This window comes from Dendrobates tinctorius, unplaced genomic scaffold (assembly GCF_039654945.1).
Source record: "Dendrobates tinctorius isolate UK_male_01 unplaced genomic scaffold, ASM3965494v1 ptg000296l, whole genome shotgun sequence".
NCBI lineage: Eukaryota > Metazoa > Chordata > Amphibia > Anura > Dendrobatidae > Dendrobates > Dendrobates tinctorius.
This window is the reverse complement of record NW_027361963.1, coordinates 5,293,523-5,320,430: the sequence shown is the minus strand read 5'-3', so window position 1 is coordinate 5,320,430 and position 26,908 is coordinate 5,293,523. Positions and strand designations below refer to the sequence as shown.

General features: G+C 49.6%; 1 protein-coding gene across 4 annotated transcripts in view; it reads right to left on the bottom strand.

Moving 5' to 3' along the window:
* The window catches only part of LOC141073078 (uncharacterized), a 79,486-nt gene that overhangs the window by 17,377 nt on the left and 35,201 nt on the right, over window positions 1-26,908 (bottom strand). The window contains exons 1-3 of one of the 4 annotated variants that reach the window (XM_073560405.1): window positions 7,487-7,610; window positions 6,696-6,843; window positions 6,198-6,377 (exon numbers count right to left, since the gene is read on the bottom strand). The exons of the other annotated variants lie outside the window; for them this stretch is intronic. Of the exons in view, the coding sequence (XP_073416506.1) occupies window positions 6,198-6,377; window positions 6,696-6,773 (258 nt within the window). The 5' untranslated portion in view covers window positions 6,774-6,843; window positions 7,487-7,610. Of the gene's footprint in view, window positions 1-6,197; window positions 6,378-6,695; window positions 6,844-7,486; window positions 7,611-26,908 lie in introns of those variants that run through there. 4 annotated transcript variants of the gene reach the window in all.

Genomic DNA, 26,908 nt, shown 5'->3' with positions numbered 1-26,908 from the left:
CTGTATAATGTCCCAGCAGTCACCTCTCCGCTCATCACCCAGAATCCTCCAGTGCCATCCTGTATAATGTCCCAGCAGTCACCTCTCCGCTCATCACCCAGAATCCTCCAGTGCTCTCCTGTATAATGTCCCAGCAGTCACCTCTCCGCTCATCACCCAGAATCATCCAGTGCCCTCCTGTATAATGTCCCAGCAGTCACCTCTCCTCTCATCACCCAGAATCCTCCAGTGCCGTCCTGTATAATGTCTCAGCAGTCACCTCTCCGCTCGTCACCCAGAATCCTCCAGTACTGTCCTGTATAATGTCCCAGCAGTCACCTCTCGGCTCATCACCCAGAATCCTCCAGTGCCGTCCTGTATAATGTCCCAGCAGTCTCCTCTCCGCTCATCACCCAGAATCCTCCAGTGCCGTCCTGTATAATGTCCCAGCAGTCACCTCTCTGCTCATCACCCAGAATCCTCCAGTGCCGTCCTGTATAATGTCCCAGCAGTCACCTCTCGGCTCATCACCCAGAATCCTCCAGTGCTGTCCTGTATAATGTCCCAGCAGTCTCCTCTCGGCTCATCACCCAGAATCCTCCAGTGCCCTCCTGTATAATGTCCCAGCAGTCACCTCTCTGCTCATCACCCAGAATCCTCCAGTGCCGTCCTGTATAATGTCCCAGCAGTCACCTCTCTGCTCATCACCCAGAATCCTCCAGTGCCGTCCTGTATAATGTCCCAGCAGTCACCTCTCGGCTCATCACCCAGAATCCTCCAGTGCTGTCCTGTATAATGTCCCAGCAGTCACCTCTCCGCTCATCACCCAGAATCATCCAGTGCTCTCCTGTATAATGTCCCAGCAGTCACCTCTCGGCTCATCACCCAGAATCCTCCAGTGCCGTCCTGTATAATGTCCCAGCAGTCCCCTTTCGGCTCATCACCCAGAATCCTCCAGTGCCCTCCTGTATAATGTCCCAGCAGTCACCTCTCCGCTCATCACCCAGAATCATCCAGTGCTCTCCTGTATAATGTCCCAGCAGTCACCTCTCCGCTCATCACCCAGAATCCTCCAGTGCTCTCCTGTATAATGTCCCAGCAGTCACCTCTCCGCTCATCACCCAGAATCATCCAGTGCTCTCCTGTATAATGTCCCAGCAGTCACCTCTCCCCTCATCACCCAGAATCCTCCAGTACTGTCCTGTATAATGTCCCAGCAGTCACCTCTCGGCTCATCACCCAGAATCCTCCAGTGCCGTCCTGTATAATGTCCCAGCAGTCACCTCTCCGCTCATCACCCAGAATCATCCAGTGCTCTCCTGTATAATGTCCCAGCAGTCACCTCTCCGCTCATCACCCAGAATCCTCCAGTGCTCTCCTGTATAATGTCCCAGCAGTCACCTCTCCGCTCATCACCCAGAATCATCCAGTGCTCTCCTGTATAATGTCCCAGCAGTCACCTCTCCCCTCATCACCCAGAATCCTCCAGTGCCGTCCTGTATAATGTCCCAGCAGTCACCTCTCCTCTCATCACCCAGAATCCTCCAGTGCCGTCCTGTATAATGTCCCAGCAGTCACCTCTCCGCTCATCACCCAGAATCCTCCAGTGCCCTCCTGTATAATGTCCCAGCAGTCACCTCTCCGCTCGTCACCCAGAATCCTCCAGTACTGTCCTGTATAATGTCCCAGCAGTCACCTCTCCTCTCATCACCCAGAATCCTCCAGTGCCGTCCTGTATAATGTCCCAGCAGTCACCTCTAGGCTCATCACCCAGAATCCTCCAGTGCTCTCCTGTATAATGTCCCAGCAGTCACCTCTCGGCTCATCACCCAGAATCCTCCAGTGCCGTCCTGTATAATGTCCCAGCAGTCTCCTCTCCGCTCATCACCCAGAATCCTCCAGTGCCGTCCTGTATAATGTCCCAGCAGTCACCTCTCCGCTCGTCACCCAGAATCCTCCAGTGCCGTCCTGTATAATGTTCCAGCAGTCTCCTCTCCGCTCATCACCAAGAATCCTCCAGTGCCGTCCTGTATAATGTCCCAGCAGTCACCTCTCCTCTCATCACCCAGAAACCTCCAGTGCCGTCCTGTATAATGTCCCAGCAGTCACCTCTCCTCTCATCACCCAGAATCCTCCAGTGCCGTCCTGTATAATGTCCCAGCAGTCACCTCTCCGCTCGTCACCCAGAATCCTCCAGTGCCGTCCTGTATAATGTTCCAGCAGTCTCCTCTCCGCTCATCACCAAGAATCCTCCAGTGCCGTCCTGTATAATGTTCCAGCAGTCTCCTCTCCGCTCATCACCAAGAATCCTCCAGTGCCGTCCTGTATAATGTCCCAGCAGTCACCTCTCCTCTCATCACCCAGAATCCTCCAGTGCCGTCCTGTATAATGTCCCAGCAGTCACCTCTCCTCTCATCACCCAGAAACCTCCAGTGCCGTCCTGTATAATGTCCCAGCAGTCACCTCTCCGCTCATCACCCAGAATCCTCCAGTGCCCTCCTGTATAATGTCCCAGCAGTCACCTCTCCGCTCATCACCCAGAATCCTCCAGTGCCGTCCTGTATAATGTCCCAGCAGTCACCTCTCCGCTCGTCACCCAGAATCCTCCAGTGCCGTCCTGTATAATGTTCCAGCAGTCACCTCTCCGCTCATCACCCAGAATCCTCCAGTGCCCTCCTGTATAATGTCCCAGCAGTCACCTCTCCGCTCATCACCCAGAATCCTCCAGTGCCGTCCTGTATAATGTCCCAGCAGTCACCTCTCCGCTCATCACCCAGAATCCTCCAGTGCCGTCCTGTATAATGTCCCAGCAGTCACCTCTCCGCTCGTCACCCAGAATCCTCCAGTGCCCTCCTGTATAATGTCCCAGCAGTCACCTCTCCGCTCATCACCCAGAATCCTCCAGTGCCGTCCTGTATAATGTCCCAGCAGTCACCTCTCGGCTCATCACCCAGAATCCTCCAGTGCCGTCCTGTATAATGTCCCAGCAGTCTCCTCTCCGCTCATCACCCAGAATCCTCCAGTGCCGTCCTGTATAATGTCCCAGCAGTCACCTCTCCGCTCGTCACCCAGAATCCTCCAGTGCCGTCCTGTATAATGTTCCAGCAGTCACCTCTCCGCTCATCACCCAGAATCCTCCAGTGCTCTCCTGTATAATGTCCCAGCAGTCACCTCTCCGCACATCACCCAGAATCCTCCAGTGCCGTCCTGTATAATGTCCCAGCAGTCTCCTCTCCGCTCATCACCCAGAATCCTCCAGTGCTCTCCTGTATAATGTCCCAGCAGTCACCTCTCCGCACATCACCCAGAATCCTCCAGTGCCGTCCTGTATAATGTCCCAGCAGTCTCCTCTCCGCTCATCACCCAGAATCCTCCAGTGCCGTCCTGTATAATGTCCCAGCAGTCACCTCTCCGCTCGTCACCCAGAATCCTCCAGTGCCGTCCTGTATAATGTCCCAGCAGTCACCTCTCCGCTCCTCACCCAGAATCCTCCAGTGCCGTCCTGTATAATGTCCCAGCAGTCACCTCTCCACTCATCACCCAGAATCCTCCAGTGCCGTCCTGTATAATGTCCCAGCAGTCACCTCTCCGCTCATCACCCAAAATCCTCCAGTGCCATCCTGTATAATGTCCCAGCAGTCACCTCTCCGCTCATCACCCAGAATCCTCCAGTGCCGTCCTGTATAATGTCCCAGCAGTCACCTCTCCGCTCGTCACCCAAAATCCTCCAGTGCCGTCCTGTATAATGTCCCAGCAGTCACCTCTCCGCTCATCACCCAGAATCCTCCAGTGCCATCCTGTATAATGTTCCAGCAGTCACCTCTCCGCTCATCACCCAGAATCCTCCAGTGCCGTCCTGTATAATGTCCCAGCAGTCACCTCTCTGCTCATCACCCAGAATCCTCCAGTGTCGTCCTGTATAATGTCCCAGCAGTCACCTCTCCGCTCGTCACCCAGAATCCTCCAGTGCCGTCCTGTATGTCCCAGCAGTCTCCTCTCCGCTCATCACCCAGAATCCTCCAGTGCCGTCCTGTATAATGTCCCAGCAGTCACCTCTCCGCTCATCACCCAGAATCCTCCAGTGCCATCCTGTATAATGTCCCAGCAGTCACCTCTCCGCTCATCACCCAGAATCCTCCAGTGCCATCCTGTATAATGTCCCAGCAGTCACCTCTCCGCTCGTCACTCAGAATCCTCCAGTGCCGTCCTGTATAATGTCCCAGCAGTCACCTCTCCACTCATCACCCAGAATCCTCCAGTGCCGTCCTGTATAATGTCCCAGCAGTCTCCTCTCCGCTCATCACTCAGAATCCTCCAGTGCTGTCCTGTATAATGTCCCAGCAGTCTCCTCTCCGCTCATCACCCAGAATCCTCCAGTGCCGTCCTGTATAATGTCCCAGCAGTCACCTCTCCGCTCGTCACCCAGAATCCTCCAGTGCCGTCCTGTATAATGTCCCAGCAGTCACCTCTCCGCTCATCACCCAGAATCCTCCAGTGCTGTCCTGTATAATGTCCCAGCAGTCTCCTCTCCGCTCATCACCCAGAATCCTCCAGTGCCGTCCTGTATAATGTCCCAGCAGTCACCTCTCCGCTCATCACCCAGAATCCTCCAGTGCCGTCCTGTATAATGTCCCAGCAGTCACCTCTCCGCTCATCACCCAGAATCCTCCAGTGCCGTCCTGTATAATGTCCCAGCAGTCACCTCTCCGCTCATCACTCAGAATCCTCCAGTGCCGTCCTGTATAATGTCCCAGCAGTCACCTCTCCGCTCATCACCCAGAATCCTCCAGTGCCGTCCTGTATAATGTCCCAGCAGTCACCTCTCCGCTCGTCACCCAGAATCCTCCAGTGCCGTCCTGTATAATGTCCCAGCAGTCACCTCTCCGCTCATCACCCAGAATCCTCCAGTGCTGTCCTGTATAATGTCCCAGCAGTCTCCTCTCCGCTCATCACCCAGAATCCTCCAGTGCCGTCCTGTATAATGTCCCAGCAGTCACCTCTCCGCTCGTCACCCAGAATCCTCCAGTGCCGTCCTGCATAATGTCCCAGCAGTCACCTCTCCGCTCATCACCCAGAATCCTCCAGTGCCGTCCTGTATAATGTCCCAGCAGTCTCCTCTCCGCTCATCACCCAGAATCCTCCAGTGCCGTCCTGTATAATGTCCCAGCAGTCTCCTCTCCGCTCATCACCCAGAATCCTCCAGTGCCGTCCTGTATAATGTCCCAGCAGTCACCTCTCCACTCATCACCCAGAATCCTCCAGTGCCGTCCTGTATAATGTCCCAGCAGTCATCTCTCCGCTCGTCACTCAGAATCCTCCAGTGCCGTCCTGTATAATGTCCCAGCAGTCACCTCTCCGCTCGTCACTCAGAATCCTCCAGTGCCGTCCTGTATAATGTCCCAGCAGTCACCTCTCCGCTCATCACCCAGAATCCTCCAGTGCCATCCTGTATAATGTCCCAACAGTCACCTCTCCGCTCATCACCCAGAATCCTCCAGTGCCCTCCTGTATAATGTCCCAGCAGTCACCTCTCCGCTCGTCACCCAGAATCCTCCAGTGCCGTCCTGTATAATGTCCCAGCAGTCACCTCTCCGCTCATCACCCAGAATCCTCCAGTGCCCTCCTGTATAATGTCCCAGCAGTCACCTCTCCGCTCACCACCCAGAATCCTCCAGTGCCCTCCTGTATAATGTCCCAGCAGTCACCTCTCCGCTCACCACCCAGAATCCTCCAGTGCCGTCCTCTATGTCCCAGCAGTCACCTCTCCGCTCATCACCCAGAATCCTCCAGTGCCGTCCTGTATAATGTCCCAGCAGTCACCTCTCCGCTCATCACCCAGAATCCTCCAGTGCCCTCCTGTATAATGTCCCAGCAGTCACCTCTCCGCTCATCACCCAGAAACCTCCAGTCCTGTATAATGTCCCAGCAGTCACCTCTCCGCTCACCACCCAGAATCCTCCAGTGCCGTCCTGTATAATGTCCCAGCAGTCACCTCTCCGCTCATCACCCAGAATCCTCCAGTGCCCTCCTGTATAATGTCCCAGCAGTCACCTCTCCGCTCATCACCCAGAAACCTCCAGTCCTGTATAATGTCCCAGCAGTCACCTCTCCGCTCATCATCCAGAATCCTCCAGTGCCGTCCTGTATAATGTCCCAGCAGTCACCTCTCCGCTCATCACCCAGAATCCTCCAGTCCTGTATAATGTCCCAGCAGTCACCTCTCCGCTCAGCAGCTCGATCATCTTGTTGCTGAGCTCCAGGATCTTCTTGTTCCTCTCATGTATTGGGGAGTGCGGGGGAGGCTCTGTGATGGAGCCCGGGCTCCGCCCTCCTGACTCCTGAAGATGGATGATGGGAGTCACACAGTCCCCCGGTGTCTTCCTCACTATTGTGTAATCCTGTGTATGGAGAGAGACACTTAGGGAGAAGAATTCCTTCCCGACTCCAGATCTGACAATCAGTAGAAATCCCGGGATCAATAACCGTCTCCAGTAATCTGGGGCCATAACCGGGAATATTATTACACTCCGGACAGACATCCCGGCCCCTCTACAGCTCTTACAGGGAATCCCCATGACAACTCCTCCGGGCAGAGAGCTCCACAGAATCCCTGCTCTTACAGTAAAGAATCCTTCTCTCCTATTCTGGATTTCCTCCTCCCGGTGTCGGACTCGTCACATCACACAATAAAGCTGATAGAAATGTAGAGGAGTTACCTCTCCGCTCAGCAGGGAGATGATCTCCAGCGCGCAGTGGAATAATCTCCTGGTGGTCTCATCCCTGTCCTCGTCCATCCTCGGGGGTCATTCAGGAGGAGGAGGGATGAGCACTGGATCAGCTGGAGGGATCTCGTCCTGCCGGCGTCTTCATGATGAAGGAGAAGATGGAAATCACAGGGGACGAGAGAACGACAATCACTAAATTCTGCCCAAATATCAACATTTATCAGGAAGAATCTGGAGGAAAAGCCACAAAACTCCACCGCGGCCTCCTCCACCGATCTGACCGCTCATCATCAGCCTCGTAGGCAGAGGACGGTCACCGTGGTAACTACACCTCCAGCGGGGGACGGTCACCGTGATAACTACACCGCCAGCGGGGGACGGTCACCGTGGTAACAACACCTCCAGCGGGGGACGGTCACCGTGGTAACTACACCTCCAGCGGGGGACGGTCACCGTGGTAACTCAACCTCCAGCGGGGGACGGTCACCGTGGTAACTACTCCTCCAGCGGGGGGACGGTCACCGTGGTAACTACTCCTCCAGCGGGGGGACGGTCACCGTGGTAACTACACCTCCAGCGGGGGGACGGTCACCGTGGTAACTACACCTCCAGCGGGGGCCGTGAGGTGAGGAGGAGACGCTGCACATCCCCCATACAATGCTGCCCGTCCCCAACACTGAGGAGCCGCAGTCACATGGAGCAGGAGCCTCCACAGGAACAGCTCTGATCTCCCCCCACACTCTCCTCTCACAGATTCACCACAAACCCTCCTGTCATCTCACCGGAATGGCGGGAACCGGAAATCTGCTGCTGGCTGACCCCAGAGAACACGAGCTGCGCACACCCGGGACGGAGCGGCTGCACTGAGCGCGGGAGGACCTGTGGTGACGTCATCGTCATGTGATCAGGGGGCGGGGCTCAAGAGAAAAGAGGTGAAGGACCTGTGGTGACGTCACCGTCATGTGATCAGGGGGCGGGGCTCAAGAGAAAAGAGGTGAAGGACCTGTGGTGACGTCACCGTCATGTGATCAGGGGGCGGGGCTCAGGAGGGAAGAGGTGAAGGACCTGTGTTGACGTCACCGTCATGTGATCAGGGGGCGGGGCTCAGGAGGGAAGAGGTGAAGGACCTGTGATGACGTCACCGTGATGTAATCAGGGGCGGAGCTAAAAAGACAATGAGCTAAAAAGACAATGAGTGAAAGACTTGAGGAAACCTCACCTCAGCTCCTCCCCCTCCTCGCAGTGCTGCAGACTCTTCCTTTTTGTTCTGTCTCCTGTGAGATTCCTGCGGCTCCGGTGTAGACGGCTCGGCGGTGACGGGAGGAGAATGGAGGAGATTCCGGCGGCTCCGGTGTAGGCGGCTCGGCGGTGACGGGAGGAGAATGGAGGAGATTCCGGCGGCTCCGGTGTAGACGGCTCGGCGGTGACGGGAGGAGAATGGAGGAGATTCCGGCGGCTCCGGTGTAGACGGCTCGGCGGTGACGGGAGGAGAATGGAGGAGATTCCGGCGGCTCCGGTGTAGACAGCTCGGCGGTGACGGGAGGAGAATGGAGGAGATTCCGGCGGCTCCGGTGTAGACGGCTCGGCGGTGATGGGAGGAGAATGGAGGAGATTCCGGCGGCTCCGGTGTAGACAGCTCGGCGGTGACGGGAGGAGAATGGAGGAGATTCCGGCGGCTCCGGTGTAGACGGCTCGGCGGTGACGGGAGGAGAATGGAGGAGATTCCGGCGGCTCCGGTGTAGACGGCTCGGCGGTGACGGGAGGAGAATGGAGGAGATTCCGGCGGCTCCGGTGTAGACGGCTCGGCGGTGACGGGAGGAGAATGGAAGAGATTCCGGCAGCTCCGGTGTAGACGGCTCGGCGGTGACGGGAGGTGACTGGAGGAGATTCCGGCGGCTCCGGTGTAGACGGCTCGGCGGTGACGGGAGGAGAATGGAGGAAATTCCGGCGGCTCCGGTGTAGACGGCTCGGCGGTGACGGGAGGAGAATGGAGGAGATTCCGGCAGCTCCGGTGTAGATGGCTCGGCGGTGACGGGAGGAGAATGGAGGAGATTCCGGCGGCTCCGGTGAAGACGTCTCAGCGGTGACGGGAGGAGAATGGAGGAGAGTCCGGCAGCTCCGGTGTAGACGGCTCGGCGGTGATGGGAGGAGATTCCGGCAGCTCCAGTGTAGACGGCTCGGCGGTGACGGGAGGAGAATGGAGGAGATTCCGGCAGCTCCGGTGTAGACGGCTCGGCGGTGACGGGAGGAGAATGGAGGAGATTCCGGCAGCTCCGGTGTAGGCGGCTCGGCGGTGACGGGAGGAGAATGGAGGAGATTCTGGCAGCTCCGGTGTAGGCGGTTCGGCTGTGACGGGAGGAGAATGGAGGAGATTCCGGCAGCTCCGGTGTAGACGGCTCGGCGGTGACGGGAGGAGAATGGAGGAGATTCCGGCAGCTCCGGTGTAGACGGCTCGGCGGTGACGGGAGGAGAATGGAGGAGATTCCGGCGGCTCCGGTGTAGACGGCTCGGCGGTGACGGGAGGAGAATGGAGGAGATTCCGGCAGCTCCGGTGTAGACGGCTCGGCGGTGACGGGAGGAGAATGGAGGAGATTCTGGCAGCTCCGGTGTAGGCGGTTCGGCTGTGACGGGAGGAGAATGGAGGAGATTCCGGCAGCTCCGGTGTAGGCGGTTCGGCTGTGACGGGAGGAGAATGGAGGAGATTCCGGCAGCTCCGGTGTAGGCGGTTCGGCTGTGACGGGAGGAGAATGGAGGAGATTCCGGCGGCTCCGGTGTAGACGGCTCGGCGGTGACGGGAGGAGAATGGAGGAGATTCCGGCGGCTCCGGTGTAGACAGCTCAGCCGTGACGGGAGGAAAATGAAGGCGATTCCAGTGGCGCCGGAGTGGACGGCTAAGCGGTGTCAGGAGCGGATTGATTTCCCAAACAAAGGGAGCACGTTAGAGATGCAGCCTAGATGCTCATGGTGGAGAATCTGTGCACAGGTCAACTATTAGTTCCAGAAATCTGGCCTTTAGGGAAGAGTGGAAAGATGACAGTTTTGTCAACAAGGTCATAATAAATACTCATTTAAATAAAACATAGGGGACACAGCGAGGATTTGGAGGAAGGGTCACTGGTCAGAAGAGCCCAAAGTATCATTTTTTTTTTTTTGTCTAAATGCAAAATGCTATGTGTGGTGGAAAACTAACACAGCAGTTCACACTAGTTACACGATCCACTATATATTATTATTATTATGCATTTATATAGCGCCATTTGTTCTATGGCGCTTTACATGTGATAAAGGGGAATTATAGACAAGTACAATAAACGTGTAAGACAAGGGACACACAAGTACATAAGGAGAGGGGACCTTACCCGTGAGGGCTCACAGTCTACAGGGATGGGTGTTATGCTTGAGTCACCGAAGGAGGAAAAAACAAAAATACAAGCTAAGTCCAGAAAACCGGAGAGGTTGGTAGCTATCGGAATGCAGACCCCTGAACCTAACAACAACAACTAGCAGTAGCCGTGGGGGGTTCCTACGGTTCCCTAGACCCCTCGATCACAGCCGGAGAACTAAATTAGCCTAAAGACAGAAAGGGGAAATCTAAACTGCCCCAGAGCAGACCCCAAAGCAATAGGCAGCCCCCAACATATGACTGTGAGGCAAGATGAAAAACACTAACACAGATAGAAAGATAGGCTGAGCAAATGATGGGGCCCAAGCTAACTAAATAGGACAGGATAGAAAAGCTGCTGTCTGCAATCCGCGAAAACCCTATCCAAAAATGAACCAACAGACTGATAGGAAAAACAGGCCCTGAAGTCGCTAGGCTTCAAAAAGACTATATCAGCACTCAGGTATATTCTGAAGACAGAGCCAGAGATCAACAGATCAGAGACAAAAATGGAATTCAGCTCACCCCCGGCCGGGGATGGCTGAACTCCAAAAAATAAGGCAAACAAAACCAGAACTAAAGTGTACAAAAAGCAGAGCAAAACTTAGCTTTGCGAAGCAGAAATCAGACTGGTCTCCAAGAATCCAGCAGGAAAATCACCAGCGAGGCAGCAGGGCGTCGGCTGCCTTATATCCAGTCATCAGTTCCTGTGACCCAGTCATCATCTACCTGCTCAGCTGTTTGGTGATCAGCCTCACTACCTTCGCCAGAAGAGGGAGTTCATCAGACCTCACTGATGAAGCGAAAAATAAACTCACAACAGATGGGTGAGGATACACTAGGAGAGGGTAGAGCTGGTTGTGCGGTGGTTCAGTAGACAGAGGATCATTGCAGGTTGTAGGCTTGTGGGAACAGGTGGGTCTTCAGGTTCTTCTTGAAGGTTTCTGTTGTTGAGAAGTCTGATGTGTTGCGGCAGAGAGTTCCAGAGTAGGGGGGGAAGCACAGGAGAAGTATGCGGTTGTAGGAAGAAGAGATAAGAGGAGAGTAGAGGAGGAGATCTTGAGAGGATCGAAGGTTGCATGCAGGTAGGTCCTGGGAGACCATGTCACAGCTGTATGGAGGAGACCGGTTGTGGATGGCTTTGTATGTCATGGTTAGGGTTTTGAACTAGAGCCTCTGGGCAATAGGAAGCCTGTGAAGGGCCGGCCTGGCATAGGGGGGAGGGTGGGGAATAGCGGGGAGACAGGTGGATTAGTCGGGCAGCAGAGTGTAGGTGGGACTGGATGGGTGCCAGTTTTTTTTTTTATTGTGTAAAAGCGCCAAAGCATAAACTATATAAATGAGATATCGCTGTAATTGTACTGACCCGAAGAATAGAGTGGTGTTACCAATTTTACCACATGCAGAACGGTATAAAAAGCAAATCCTGAATTGCATGTTTTTTTTGTTCATTCTGTCTCCCAAAAATCAGAATAGAAAGCGATCAAAAAATGTCATGTGCCCGAAAATGGTACCAATAAAAACGTCAGCTTGTCCAGCAACAAGACCTCACATGACTCTGTCAGCCGAAATATGGAAAAATTATAGCTCTCAAAATGTGGTGTTGCAAAAACTATTTTTTGCAATAAAAAGCGTCTTTTAGTGTGTGCCAGCAGCCAAACATAAAAACCCGATATAAATCTGGTATCACTGTAATCGCACAGACCCAAAGAATAAAGTCGTCTAATCACTTATACCGCACGAGGAACAGGGTAAAAAATAAAACCAATTCTTCACCTGCTGTTGATTTTTTTCATTCTGCCTCCCAAAAATTGCAGTAAGGCTCAGTGCACATTTATCCTGTGCTCTGCACTGAGCGCTTACACCAGGGTTTTTGTGTAAATCTCTGAAATATGTGATTCAGACAGAACCCCCGGTGGTAAATTCCCTATAAAGAGCTAGATGGAGGCACTGTGAGTTCCATAGGACCTGTGATCCGGCGGTGTCCATCTTTTTAGGATTGCATAAAAGTGCCGTCTGCCATAGTTTTGGGCACTTCTGAAAAGGACACCGCTAAACAGAGTCCAGAGTAACTGCTGCCTCATTATAGTGAATGGATCCCTCGGGGGTTTCATCTGTCAAGTCACTCAGAGATTTAGATAGAAACATCAAAGTAAGAGCTCAGTGTAGAGCGCTGGATAACTGTGATCCCAAACGTTTTGTAAAATGTTCCAAATAAAAGCTTCCACTCAATCCACAAAAAAAAGCAAGTCCCCCGCTCAGGTCCGTCATCGGTTAAAGGAAATATAGGAAGCTGCCACGTTACTGGTAGCAAAAAGGTTCCTGAAAAGCTAAATGGCTTCCCGCTCCACAAAAGAAATTCAGCAAATTCTCTGCTCCCAAATCCAAATGCACCCCCCCTTTCTGAGCTCCAGTGTGCCTAAACAACGCCAGGGTCACTGACCCTGGTAAATTCAAAAAAGTTCATTTTTTTCTCATTAATGTACACTCTGCACCCCATCTTGACTGAAAAAAACCAGAAATATAGGAATATTTGCAAATTTATTAAAAAAGAAAAACTGAAATATCACATGGTCATAAGTACTCAGACCCTTGATTTAGACACTCATATTTAAGTCACATGCTGTCCATTTCCTTGTGATCCTCCTTGAGATGGTTCTACTCCTTCATTGGAGTCCAGCTGTGTGTAATTACACTGACAGGACTTGATTTTGTAAAGGCGCACACCTGTCTATATAAGACCTCACAGCTCACAGTGCATGTCACACCAAATGAGAATTATGAGGTCAAAAGAACTGGCCAAGGAGCTCAGAGACAGAATTATGGCAAGGCACAGATCTGGCCAAGGTTACAAAAGAATTTCTGCAGAACTCAAGGTTTGTAAGAGCACAGTGGCCTCCATAATCCTTAAATGGAAGAAGTTTGGGACCACTAGGAGTCTTCCTAGACCTGGCCGTCCAGCCAAACTGAGCAATCGTGGGAGAAGAGCCTTGGTGAGAGAGGCAAAGAAGAACCCCAAGATCACTGTGGCTGAGCTCCACAGATGCAGTAGGGAGATGGGAGAAAGTTCCACAAAGTCAACTATCGCTGCAGCCCTCCACCAGTCGGGCCTTTATGGCAGAGTGACCCGACGGAAGCCTCTCCTCAGTGCAAGGCATGAAAGCCCACATAGAGTTTGCTAAAAACCACACGAAGGACTCCTAAGACTATGAGAAATAAGGTTCTCTGGTCTGATGAGATGAAGATGGAACGTTTTGGTGATAATTCTAAGCAGTATGTGTGGAGAAAACCAGGCAGTGCTCATCACCTGCCCAATACATCATGCTATGAGGGTGTTTTTCAGCTGCAGGGACTGGATGAATAGTTCCAAATGAAGGAAACATGAATGCGACCAGGTACAGAGAGATCCTGGATGAAAATCTCTTCCAGAGTACTCTGGACCTCAGACTTGGCCGAAGGTTCACCTTCCAACAAGACAATGACCCTAAACACACAGCTAAAATAACAAAGGAGTGGCTTCAAGACAACTCTGACCATTCTTGAATGGCCCAGCCAGAGCCCTGACCTAAACCCAATTGAGCATCTCTGGAGAGACCTGAAAATGGCTGTCCACCAACGTTCATCATCCAACCTGACGGAGCTGGAGAGGATCTGCTAAACAGATGGACGCTGGAAAAATGGCAGAAGGTGGATTTCGCTGATGAATCTTCAGTACAATTACACCACAGCTGCCGCAAATACTGCAGGAGACCTACTGGAGCCAGTATGGATCCAAAATACACCCAGAAAACAGTTAAACTTGGTGGTGGAAAGATCATGGTCTGGGGTTACATTCATTATGGGGGTGTGCGAAACATTTGCAAGGTGGAAGGCAATATCAATAGCCTAAAGTATCAAGAAGTATTAGCTACCTCTTATATTCCAAATCATAAAAGGGGTCAAATTCTGCAGCAGGATGGTGCTCCATCTCATACATCCATCTCTACAACAAAGCTCCTCCAGGGAAAAAAGATCAAGGTGCTCAAGGACTGGCCAGCCCAGTCACCAGACATGAACATCATTGAGCATGAGTTTGGGGTAGGATGAAAGAGGAAGCTTGGAAGACAAAACCAAAGAATCTAGATGACCTCTGGGAGGCAGGTGAGACTGCATTCTGTGCTATTCCTGATGATTTCATTAATACATTGTATGAATCATTGTTGAACCGCATGGATGCCGTCCTTCAAGCTCATGGAAGTCACACAAAATATTAAATGTGACTCTAATAGCACCACAACTTCATTCACCAATGTTATGCAACATATATTTGTATTTTAAGTTATTTGTTTGAATATCACATTACTTTCTGTGGCCGACAAAACTTTTGTCTTGCCAAAATCCGACCGTTCTGTGTCCATTAAATGATCAATATTTCTGCATTGATGGCAGTTTATTATCTTAACCAAAAACCACATTTCGGAGGGTTTCAGCTTTCGAAAGAATAATTTATACAACCAATGGATGAATTTAACGTCAGTTATAAGCTTTTATTTACATTGCATGGATAAGCGACCGAACTTCTGTCCGGGAGTTTACTCAATACTGAGCATAGGGTCTAATACCATGTGAGATTTCAGTTTTTCTTTTTTAATACATTTGCAAATATTTCTACATTTCTGTTTTTTTTTTAAAGTCAAGATGGGGTGCAGAGTGCACATTAATGAGAAAAAAATGAACTTTTTTGAATTTACCAAATGGCTGCAACGAAACAAAGAGTGAAAAATTTAAAGGGGTCTGAATAATTTCCGTACCCACTGTATCTACCATACCCACATGGTCAAAATTGTTGGTGCCCCTCGTTTAATGACAGAAAAACCCACAATGGTCACAGAAATAACTTGAATCGGATAGAAGTAATAATAAAAAAATTAAACTCATGAAATCGGCCTGGACAGAAATGATGGCTCTTTAGCTTAATATTTTGTTGCACAACCTTTTGAGGCAATCACTGCAATCAAACGATTCCTGTAGCTGTCAATGAGTCTTCTGCACCTCTCGACAGGTATTTTGGCCCACTCCTCAAGAGCAAACTGCTCCAGGTGTCTCATGTTTGAAGGTTGCCTTTTCCAGACGGCATGTTTCAGCTCTTTCCAAAGATGCTCAATAGGATTTAGGTCAGGGCTCATAGAAGGCCACTTCAGAATAGTCCAATGTTTTCCTCTTAGCCATTCTTGGGTGTTTTCAGCTGTGTGTTTTGGGTCATTATCCTGTTGCAAGACCCATGACCTGCGACTGAGACCAAGCTTTCTGACACTGGGCAACACATTTCTCTCTAGAATCCCTTGATAGTCGTGAGATTTCATTGTACCCTGCCCAGATTCTAGACACCATGTGCCAGATGCAGCAAAGCAGCCCCAGAAAATAACTGAGCCACCTCCATGTTTCACAGTAGGGACGGTGTTCTTTTCTTGATATGCTTCATTTTTCCGTCTGTGAACATAGAGCTGATGTGCCTTGCCAAAAAGTTCCATTTTTGTCTCATCTGTCCATAGAACATTCTCCCAGATTCTCTGTGGCTTGTCAACATGTAGTTTGGCAAATTCCAGTCTGGCTTTTTTATGATTTTTTTTTCCAACAATGGTGTCCTCCTTGGTTGTCTCCCATGAAGTCCACTTTGGCTCATACGATGGATCTGACACTGATGTTTCTTGAGCTTGAAGTTCACCTTTAATCTGTTCAGAAGTTTTTTTTTGTTTCCATTCGTATTATCCGTCTCTTTGATTTGTCAGCAGTTTTTCTCCTGCGGCCACATCCAGGGAGGTTGGCTACAGTCCCATGGAGCTTACATTTCTGAATAATATGTGCAGCTGTAGTCACAGGAACATCAAGCTGCTTGGAGATGGTCTTATAACTTTTACCTTTTTAGCATGTTTGTATATAATTGTCTTTCTATTCTCCTGAGACAACTCTTTCCTTCGCTTCCTCTGGTCCATGCTGAGTGTGATACACACCGTGTCACCACACAGCACAGTCAGTATCTGTAGCCTCAATACCGGCCACTCACTGATTCCAGGATTGTAGACACCTGTGATGATAATAAGTGGACACACCGCGATGTAACATGTCCCTTCTGTCACATTATTGTCAGGGGAACCATCATTTCTGTCCAGGCCTATTTCATGAGTTATATTTTTTTTTCAAATTCTGTGTTAGCATGGCTGAAAAGCAATGTCTGACTTTCACTTGTTCATTTTCACAATTTTGACCATGTGTGTATATAGTCATACATAATGTGAAAAATACTGATATAATTTCATGCCAATCATTTGTATCTTATTTGGCCTGGGATTATAAAAACCCCTTGGAGCACTGACAGAAAATTGGGCTCAGCAGTAAGCCCACATTCTCAAGGAGAAAGCTGGCACCTAGCTCAGTGGGGGGGGGACAAGCCTCAAAGGCTGTGAGTGACAGATCTCACACCTTGACCAACTCAAAGCAGGACAAAGGTTTGCTTGCCATATACAGTGCTGCCAAAGCTGCAGAAACCTTCTAGAATATTCCAAGAACATAGTTACATAAGGAGTTATGGAGATACTAAACATCCTAGCCGTACATCATGTATATTTCCGAGATACCCAGAACATGTCTCGACCCGTTCTATCACCCAGGAGTATGGAGCTAAATTGAACAACTAGTAGAAACCACATAGCAAAGGTGTGTTTGGTCTTAACGCTTAGCAGGGGCCCGGCCAGATCCAATGGTGCCAAAACCGCCACCCTAGAATCGTCCATTAGAGTCATTATACATCTTAGGTTGTGGAGCTTTTGGCTGCTAGAGGCATGGGAATGGGATTTAGGTTCAGCCCAGATGGCAGGAGGGGAGTGACCGAAATTAGTTAAATGCTCGTGTAAAGCATGGCCTACTACTTTTTCTCTGGGGAGGTCGCGGCGATATTTCTGCATGGGCCACATAGTCTCACTCTCTGTGCCTCCCTGGGCTCGTGTGGCAAGGGACGTCTGTGTAAAACTGTACCAAGCTGACCTTACGTGTCCCAAGGTGGTGCGGAGCGTCACATTGGTGAAAGTGGGGAGATCGCATGATGAGATCCGTTTGACGTAATAATGACGTCAGGCAGGGAGGCGAGGTGCGAGTTTATCAATGGTTGTCATAGCCGAATTGCTATGAGCACCGCCTGTTGGTTGGCGCTCATAGCAAGTGATAATTTCTGCTACATACGGGAGATCTGTTCATCACCTGTAAGTAGCAGACATGATCAGACAACTGCAATATCTAGCCTCCCATGAAGACTACTGAAACAAGCAAAAAGGAAAAAAAATTAAAAAATATTTAAAAAAATATAAAAGTTCAAAATAAAACAATAAAAAAATCAAACATACACATATTTGGTATCATTGTGTTCAGAATCGCCCGATCAATATAAAAAAAATTAACCCAATCGCTAAAGGGCGTAATGAGAAAGAATTAAAGATGGCAGAATTACGTTTCTTTTGGTCGCCACTACAGTGCAATAAAATGCAATAATGGGCGATAAAAATATTTTAAATACACCAAAATGGTATAATTGAAAACATCAGCTCAGCACGCAAAAATAAACCCTCACCTAGCCCCAAATCATGAAAAATGGAGACTGAGGGATCTGACAGGGGAAGCGGGGCATCGACTTCACTCACCTCAGGGGAGGGGAGAGAAGGACCCTCAGGGATCAGCTCTCTGGCGCCACCACTTGCTCCAGGTTAGTCAGGGAACTGCACTGAGGGCAAATAGTCACCGGAAAGGCTTCCCTTAAAGGTACGAGTTAGTGAGGCGCTCCCAGTGAGGGGGATATATATCACCAGTCCAGGCTGAGGATATATATTTCAATCTCCAGTCCGTCACTGCCAGAGTTCCTCACTAAAACAATACGGTATTCTGCCAACAGTTCCTCTCTCGACATAAGCCCCGTCTGACAATAGGCTTATATCGGGTCAGAATCCAACCTGGGTAGCGTACAATTGACCAGCCGAGCGTGCGGACGTGGGGATTCGTGAATCAGGATAAAAGAGCAGCCCAAGATTAATTTTATATTTAATTGCCGAAAAAACGCACTAGAAATATACAGGTATATATCTACAAGAACAATATACAGGTATACAGTTACAAGTGTAGTACAAGGATAGTGTATAGATGGGTTGCAATTACTGTGTTATGTAGCATGTGACCACAGGGAGGCGCTGATGGATCACAGGTCCAATTGTTATTTAAATGCTTTCCTGGCTGCGTCAGCTAACGCATCCTCTGACCATTAGAAAAACTGAGCTCAAAATTAGCAGCTGTCTCTTATCTCCTAGGCTGTCCCCTCCCACACTTTGTGCCCACCCATGGGCTTGTGCAGCCTCTCTCCTCCCATATCTGTTAGTATGATTTTCTGTCCAGAACTGTAGAGGTTCATAATTTTGTGCCCGAAGCTCTGAGTGGGTCAGTGGCGCCTCCAATGGGTTCCGCTGGATTTTATCTGCGCATAGTGACCAAATATGCCTACCATATGTAATTCATGTTAGCTATGCTTTATAACTCCATGATGCAGGGTTCTGGAGGTGGCTAAATAATATGGGCACATGGGGAAAGGAATCCCAATTTAGATTATGTGCTCTACTATTCTCAGAGATATTGCATTCTGTTATTATAGGTCATTTTCCAGATTCAATACCTCAGAGCCTGCTGTGACTTGTTGTACGACGTTGTTTCCATGTGCTTCTCTCTTTTTGCCTGTAGCTGCAGGATCAAACACTTTGGTGCTAATTGGTGGGGATCAAGCTTCAAAGAGCTCATCCTAGCTTTTTTAATTAAAGCAAAACATTGCATTGCCTTTTATGGCCTGGGGGGATGCAAGGGTGGGGGCACATTTGAGGAGGGACATCTCCATTGTCCCTCACACCTCCCCGCTTTAGGGGGTGCTAGGGGGCATCACATTCCTGTTCCCCCGAGCGCACTCCCACAATCTCTCCTTGGTGCTGGCGGTGGGCCAGAATTCAATGGCATCCACTTTCCCGGCTTCAGAACCCCCCCCCGCATACCCGGTGACCCAAGTAAAGGACCTCGCTCATGCCAAGTTGGTGCTTTTCCGGCTTGATGGTTAAACCTGCCTGGTGGATCTGCCTAAGCACCTGTATCAGATACTCTAGGTGATCCTCCCATGTGGATTTGAAGATGGCAATATTGTCCAGGTACACAGCCATGTACCCTTCAAGTCCCTGGAGCAGCGTGTTGACCATCCGCTGAAAAGTGGCAGGGGCATTCTTCATGCCGAATAGCATCACGGTTGACTCGTACAGTCCAAACGGAGTGATAAAGACAGAGTGCTCCCGGGCCTCGTGGGTCATAGGGATCTGCCAATATCCTCGGCTCAGATCCATGATGGTCAAGTATTTAGCCCCGGCCAACTGATCGAACAGGTCATCGATGGGTGGCCTAGGGAATGCATCTGTGACCGTGACAGTATTGAGCCCCCAGTATTCCATGCAGAAGCGGGTGGTTCAATCCTTTTTGGGAACGAGGACTACGGCCAACGCCCATGTGCTGTTGGATGCCTGGATCACCCCCAGCTTCAGCATTTTGTCAATCTCCTGGCACATCTGCTGCTGCACCTCGATAGAGACCCGATATGCTGAGCGCCGGATCGGTGGGTGTTCCCCAGTGTCCATGTGATGGACAGCCAACTCGGTCCTTCTGGGAAGGCTGCTGAACAGCTCCTGGAAGGGGTGTAGAGTATCCACCAGCTGGGACCGTTTGTCCTCGGTGAACTGGTGACCAACCTCCACGTCCTCAATGGATACATTCGCCTTGGCTTGGGTGAGAAGATCCAGGAGGGTTTCGGCCTCTCCTTCCTCGGGAAGGTTGCACACAGGGAGGGCTTAGGCCTACCGCTCATGATGGGCCTTACTCATGTTCACATGAAAGGCCTTCCTCTTTGCTCGGCCGTGGTCTAGGTTGACCAGGTACATGATGTCATTGAGCCGCTGGTGCACGAGGTATGGGTCCTCCCAGGCTGACTGAAGCTTGTCCTGTGGTACGGGGACCAGTACCCACACTTTCTGACCCACCTGGTATGTCCTTTGACAAGTGTACTGGTCGTACCAGCGCTTCTGGCCAGCCTGAGCCTGCACCATATTGTCTTACACCAGCCGCGATAAGGCTGTCATTTTGTCCCGGAAGCGCATGACATACTCAATGACTGACACTCCAGGGGTGGCCAAGTCTCCTTCCTATGCCTCTTTCACCAGAGCAAGGGGCCCTCATACACGCCACCCATACAGAAGCCCAAAGGGGGAGAACCCCGTTGAGGCCTGTGGAGCCTCCCGGTAGGAAAATAGTAGGTGTGGGAGGTACCGCTCCCAGTCACTCCCATGGGAGTCAATCAACATCCTAAGCATCTGCTTGATGGTGCCATTGAACCACTCGCACAGACCTTTAGTCTGTGGATGATAAGGGCTGGCCACCAGATGTTGCACCTGTATTTGCTTACAAAGGGACTCCATCAGCTGCAACATGAACTGGGTCCCTCGGTCGGTAAGCATTTTCTGGGGAAATCCCACTCTGGAAAAAATCTCCAGTAAAGTGGTGGCCACCTTGTCGACCCGAGTGGACCACGAGGCTACCGCTTCCGGGCATAATCCACTACTGTTAGTATGTAGCGTTTCCCGGAGCAGCAGGGAACGGACAACGGTCCGATGAAATACACAGTCACTCTCCGGAAAGGCTCGTCAATGATGGGCAAAGGCACCAGTGGGGCTTTGTGGCGCCGCCCCGCCTTCCCCACTCTCTGACAGGTGTCACACGAACGGCAGTAGGCAGCCACATTGGTCCCCATTTTAGGCCAGTAGAAATGCTGGGCTAGCCTGGCCTTGGTCTTAGCGATCCCTAAGTGTCCGGCCATTGGAACCTCATGTGCGATTTGCTGTTAGAATCTATTTCGTTTTGACCATCCGCCATCTTGTGGTTTTCTGGCTGCTGGTCTTTTTCCCCTGGTGCTGGGTTTGTCTGAGGTCAGGTGATTGTATCATCCTTTATTACCCAGCACCTGCCTCCCAGTCCTTGCTGGACAACAGTGTTTATCTGCTAGAGTTCTGGCTAGGAGCTTTGATGGCGTTCTGTATTTGATTTTGTGCAGTTCTGGTATCTCTAGTTCTGCCTGCTTTATTTTTGGTTTTCCTTTTGTTTCTGCAGCTTCCTCTATTTTCCTGCTAGGAGGTTACCTGTTTTTGTTCCCAGTCCCTGGGTCATTTCAGGAATACCCTTCCCTCTACCTTTAAGTCTTCATTTGAGTTTAGCCTAGGAAACGTCGGTGTGTCTATTCACAAGGAATAGGTTGCCCACTCCATCGTAGGGCTTCAGCCTAGTCCTAGTGCTGGGTCAGCTTCTCCCCCTTCTGTCCTAGTCCTGAGTTGCAGATCCATAACATCCGCAACAACTCCGCCGGGCACGAATAGGGTACCACTAAGGCTGGAGTCACACACAACGTATAAAAATACAGTCCGTTTTTCACGGACCAGAATCACACAAATGTTTCATGAACAGTGATCCGTATGTCATCCGATTGTAATGCGAGGATGCGATTTTCTCACATCTAAGCATCCGTGTGACATACGTATAGTGAGATTTTCTCACCAGCTTGCAAAATGGACATATAATGGATCCCAATGACAAGTTTTAAAACACAAATGAAAGAATAGATATATACGCATAGAATACATATATATTGTGGCGTAGCGCCTACTGTGTGTGTTGGGGAACGGTCGCTTGGCAGTGCATTAACATAGTCAGGCACGGTTTTTCACACAAAACAGTCCATACGGTTTATTTAAACATCATAAACCGCACCGTAAACCAGGATGCACATCACCGGCTTACACATAGTCCATTATTTCAGCACGTATGGCTTTATACAGCATTCACTAGTCACGGCAGACTCTCTCCAGTCACCAGGTGGCCGCACAGTTCAGTAACTGGCATAGTTTTTTCCCCATACCCGGGGTTACCTCTCAGGAGTACCTGCTCCACAGGCTGACTCCTCGTAAGTTCAAGGTCCTCCACAGCACAGTGTCTTTCTCAGTGTGGGGCCATCCCAGGCTCTGCACACACATGTGGCCTGTCCGGGTGCTATTCAGGACGTTCGTCCAACACCCAGGCCACCAGGTCCAAGTTCTCACCACGTGCTCCAGGAATCCGATCCTACTCCCAGGATCTTCCAACACAGACCTTCCAGGACCTTACACCCTGAACCATTCAGGTACACACACTCTGTCCCATGTGACCAGACCTCAGTCACATTATATGGTTGTAACCACCCCCATGGATGGACAGTACATGTGTGGTTAGTCAATTTCTGCCCAGCTCTTTGACTAACCCTATAAGCCCCACTTATAAGTAATACCAACAAATACGTGTGGAACTATAAGTCCCAGTATAACCATATCATTTTGGGCTTACAGCGCAGAGAACCTCTGCGACACATATCGGCCATTTACAATAATGCCAGTCCCTAATTCACCATCAAAATTATGCCTCCAAGCACATTCTGAAGTGCACACACAGCACCCCCTATCTGTAACAGAGGTTACTGCATCAAAATATATATATGTACATGTCATTGAGACACACATATATATACTGTATATATTTATAGCTCATAGAGTTCTACATAGCATAATAGCCGCTAAATAAATTGCTGGCTTCTGTAAAATTATTACAGACTCAGACATGAAATGACACATGGTTACATACAGTAAACCATTTTATTTCATTTAGATTTATGTATGTCTTTGACTAATAATTAGATTAGTGTATGTGTGTAAAAATTGGGACATGTAGGTGTTAAATTAACGGGTAAATTCGTTGAAAAAATTGTGTGGGCTCCCGTGGTAAATTCTCAACCAGAAAGCCAGTGAGTGAGGGCAGATATTAATAGCCTTGAGAGGGACCATTGTTTTTACACCCCCCCGGCTAAAAAAGCATCTGCCCCCAGCCACCCCAGAAATGGCGCACTTAGCCTCTCTATTCCCATTGCCTTTAGCGGTGGCTCATGGGTTAATAAGGGAATAATGTCACCTTGCTATTCAAAGATGACGTTAAGCCGGCTTAATCCTATAGTAGTAAAGGGTTACAAAAAGATATACATTAATTAAAAATTATTTTAATGAAATAATTACACAAAGTTTTGGACCAAATTTATGCTGACAATCCAACTGAATCCCTTGTTCTCCTGTAACAAAAAAAAATAAAAAAACAACAATATCCATACCTCTCCGCAGTTCAGTCAGGTCCCCCGCTGCAATCCATCACAAGGGGTTAACTAGTTTACAACGGGGAGCGGTGCTAATGCGCTCTCTTGCAGGGTAGTGAACTGTTGATGAGACACTTGAGGAGCTCGGGTGGGACCCCCCTGGTTCACACCTTCTTCGGAACCAGTGCAGTCATTCTCCGGAACCAGTACAGTCATTCTCCGCATTACGGGCTAGCTCCACGGCCATCATTCTGGTTGGGCTTCAAGTGCTTGCAGCCAGTCTTTTCAGCCCTTGGTAACGGACACAGTGGCAACCCGAGCACCCACACACTTACAGTACTTTGCACTCGGACTGTCTAGTGCTGAGCTGCTCTTACGACCCCTGCAGCAAAAGCTACTGCTGGTAGTCCTTAGTGTCTGGGAGTAGGGATCCAACCGCGCTGCTGTAAGGGGTTGAATAATGTTGCTGCCCTACCTTTCCTCCTTAGTTGATCCCGGTACCGCATGTGTTAGTATACTATTAGTTAATGTGTACTTGTTACTAAATCGTGGTACTGCTGCATAAATATATGTATTACCATTCCTGTAAATATGTATAATGATGACATGTGCTTTAGCACTGTAATATACATATATGTCTAGTGAATTGTAATTGTGCTTATAGGGAAAGTGTAGTGCCCAGGTTTGGCCACTAGGTGGGGTCATTCTAGTGTACTTAGTTATAGTATAGGAGTTTCACATAGGAAACAGTTAACATAGGAGGGGCTGCTGTGTGGTAAGTCTAGACACAGGAAAGGTTAGGATCAGAGGGCTAGGGACGCCCGAACCGTCCACATGGGCTATAGGCCCAGGACGCACAGCAGTCACGTAATCTATATTGAAGAGAACCCTAGCCATCCACAGCTACGGTAAAGGAAAATCAGCTGGCTAGAACAGTTGGAGAAGATTCAGGATGTGGCACCTCATTGCTTGGGTTGGGACGAAACGGTCCAGGGACCCCACGGAAGCAGTGAAAGCGTACAGTGAAGACGTAGTGCAAAATCAGCAGGCAGCATACAAGGGCAGAAGTCTCTCTCTTACAGCGGCTTTATACTCCGGAGATTAATGATCTTGTGTCTGGGGCAAAACAGACTGAGGGAAGCATATCCGTAGTGAAGCTGCAGAGAATCTGTAGAGGAACCGTCAGGGACGGTCTGATCTGGGCCCGCACTTTGTGACCATGAAAGTAGTGCAGGGAAAGAAAAGGAACATTGTTTGGAGAAGCCTGTAACAAAGAATGTGAAGTCTGTGGATGCGCTGTGCAAAGAAACCAGTAAAGATGTTATTGTTGAAGTTGAATTGGGCTGTCTGTTTCTTCTGACCAATTTGGAGAGAATCTTCCACAGTGGAAAAGGGAATCTGAAGTAGATGGACCAGAAGGCACAGGTATGCTGAGCTGACAAATGGGAAATTTGATTTTTTTGTGAGGGGAGGCCAGGACACCAGAGCCCCGGTGTCCTCGGCTATGACTACGGTCCTGGCAGAACGTTACACTGCCACCAATCTGTGAGGGTTCTCACCGGTGAAGGGGGCATCGACTTTACTTACCTCGGGGGTAGGGGAGAGAAGGACTTAGCAGGGGTCGGCTCTCTGGTGCCACCACTTGCTCCAGGTTACTCAGGGAACTGCACCGAGGGCAAATAGTTGCCGGAAAGGCTTCCCTTATAAGTACAAGTTAGTGAGGCGCTCCCATTGAGGGGGGATATATATCACCAGTCCAGGCTGGAGATATATATTTAAACCTCCCGGCCGTCACTGCCAGAGTTCCTCACTAAAACAATACGGTATTCTGCCACCAGTTCCTCGTTCGACATAAGCCCCGTCCGACAACAGGCTTATATCGGGTCAGAAACCAACCAGGGTAGCGTACAATTGACCAACAGAGTGTGCGGACGTGGGGACTCGTAAATCGAGATATAAGAGCAGCTCAAGATTAATTTTATATTTAATTGCCGAAAAGGCATACAGGTATAGTCACAAGTGTAGTACAAGGATAGTGTATAGATGGGTTGCAATTACCGTGTTATGTAGCATGTGACCACTGGGAGTCGCTGATGGGTCACAGGCCCAAATCTTAGTTACAGGCTTTCCTGGCTGCATCAGCTAACGTATACTCCAGCCATTAGAAAAACTGAGATGAAAAATTAACAGCTGTCTCTTATTTCCTAGGCTGTCCCCTGCCACACTTTGTGCCCACCCCTGGGCTTTTGCAGCTTCTCTCCTCCCATATCTGAAAGTATGATTTTCTGTTGAGAACTGTGGAGGTTCATAATTTTGCGCCCAAAGTTCTGAGTGGGTCAGTGGCGTCGCCAATGGGTTCCGCTGGATTTTATCTGCACATAGTAACCAAATATGCCTACCGTATGTAATTCCTGTTAGCTATGCTTTATAACTCCATGATGCAGGGTTCTGGAGGTGGCTAAATAATATGGGCGCGTGGGGAAAGGAATGCCTATTCAGATTATGTGCTCGGCTAGTCTCAAAGATATTGCATTGTTATTATAGGTCATTTTCCAAATTCAATACCTCAGAGCCTGCTGTGACTTGTTGTACGGCGGTGTTTCCATGTGCTTCTCTGTTAGCTTGTAGCTGAAGGAGCTCACACCTTGGACCAAGCATCAAAGAGCTCATCCTAGCTCTTTTAATTAATGCAAAACATAGCATTACCTTTTATGGCCTGGGGGGATGCAAGGGTGGGGGCACATTCCAGGAAGGACATCTCCGTTGTCCATCACAGAGACGCTATAGGTTTCGGAAAATGGCCCTTTTTTTAAAAAAAACAAAAAAAACAAAGTTTGTTTTTACACCTTTTAAATAAAAAAAGAACCTAGACATGTTTGGTGTCTATGAACTCGTAATGACCTGGAGAATCATAATGGCAGGGCAGTTTTAGCATTTAGTGAATTTTTTTTTTTTTTTTTAAAACCAAGTTGGAATTGCATTTTTTTTGCAATTTCACCGCACTTGTTATTTTTCCTGTTTTCCAGTACACAACATATTAAAACCAATCGTGTCATTCAAAAGTACAAATTTGTCCTGCAAAAAACAAGCCCTCACATGACCATTTTGACCGAAAAATAAAAAAGTTATGGTTTTGGGAAGAAAGGGAGTAAAAAACAAAAACGCACAAACGAAAATACCTTCGGTTGTTAAGGAGTTAAAATGCTTGGAGCGCTCCTGGCAGCGAGTGCCGGGTGTCAGCTGTCATATCAGCTGCACACCAGTCGGAGATCGCGCGCGCTGCCACTGTGCGTTCAAAATCACCTGAATGTACCCATACGTCCAAGGTTGTGGAAGGGTTAATGAGAACCTGAATCTTTTCATTAACTGGAAATGTGTGCCTCTTTCTTTTCTGCAGTAATCCACCAAACATGATATCTTGTATGTGGGGGTCTTAGCATCCGAGATGCCCATGGTAGCTCTTACAGCATTAAGCTGTATCTTATATAGGACAGCATGGCCTACCCCCTGTATGGCCATGTGAGGGCTTATTTTTTTGCAGGACGAGTTGTACTTTTGAAAGAC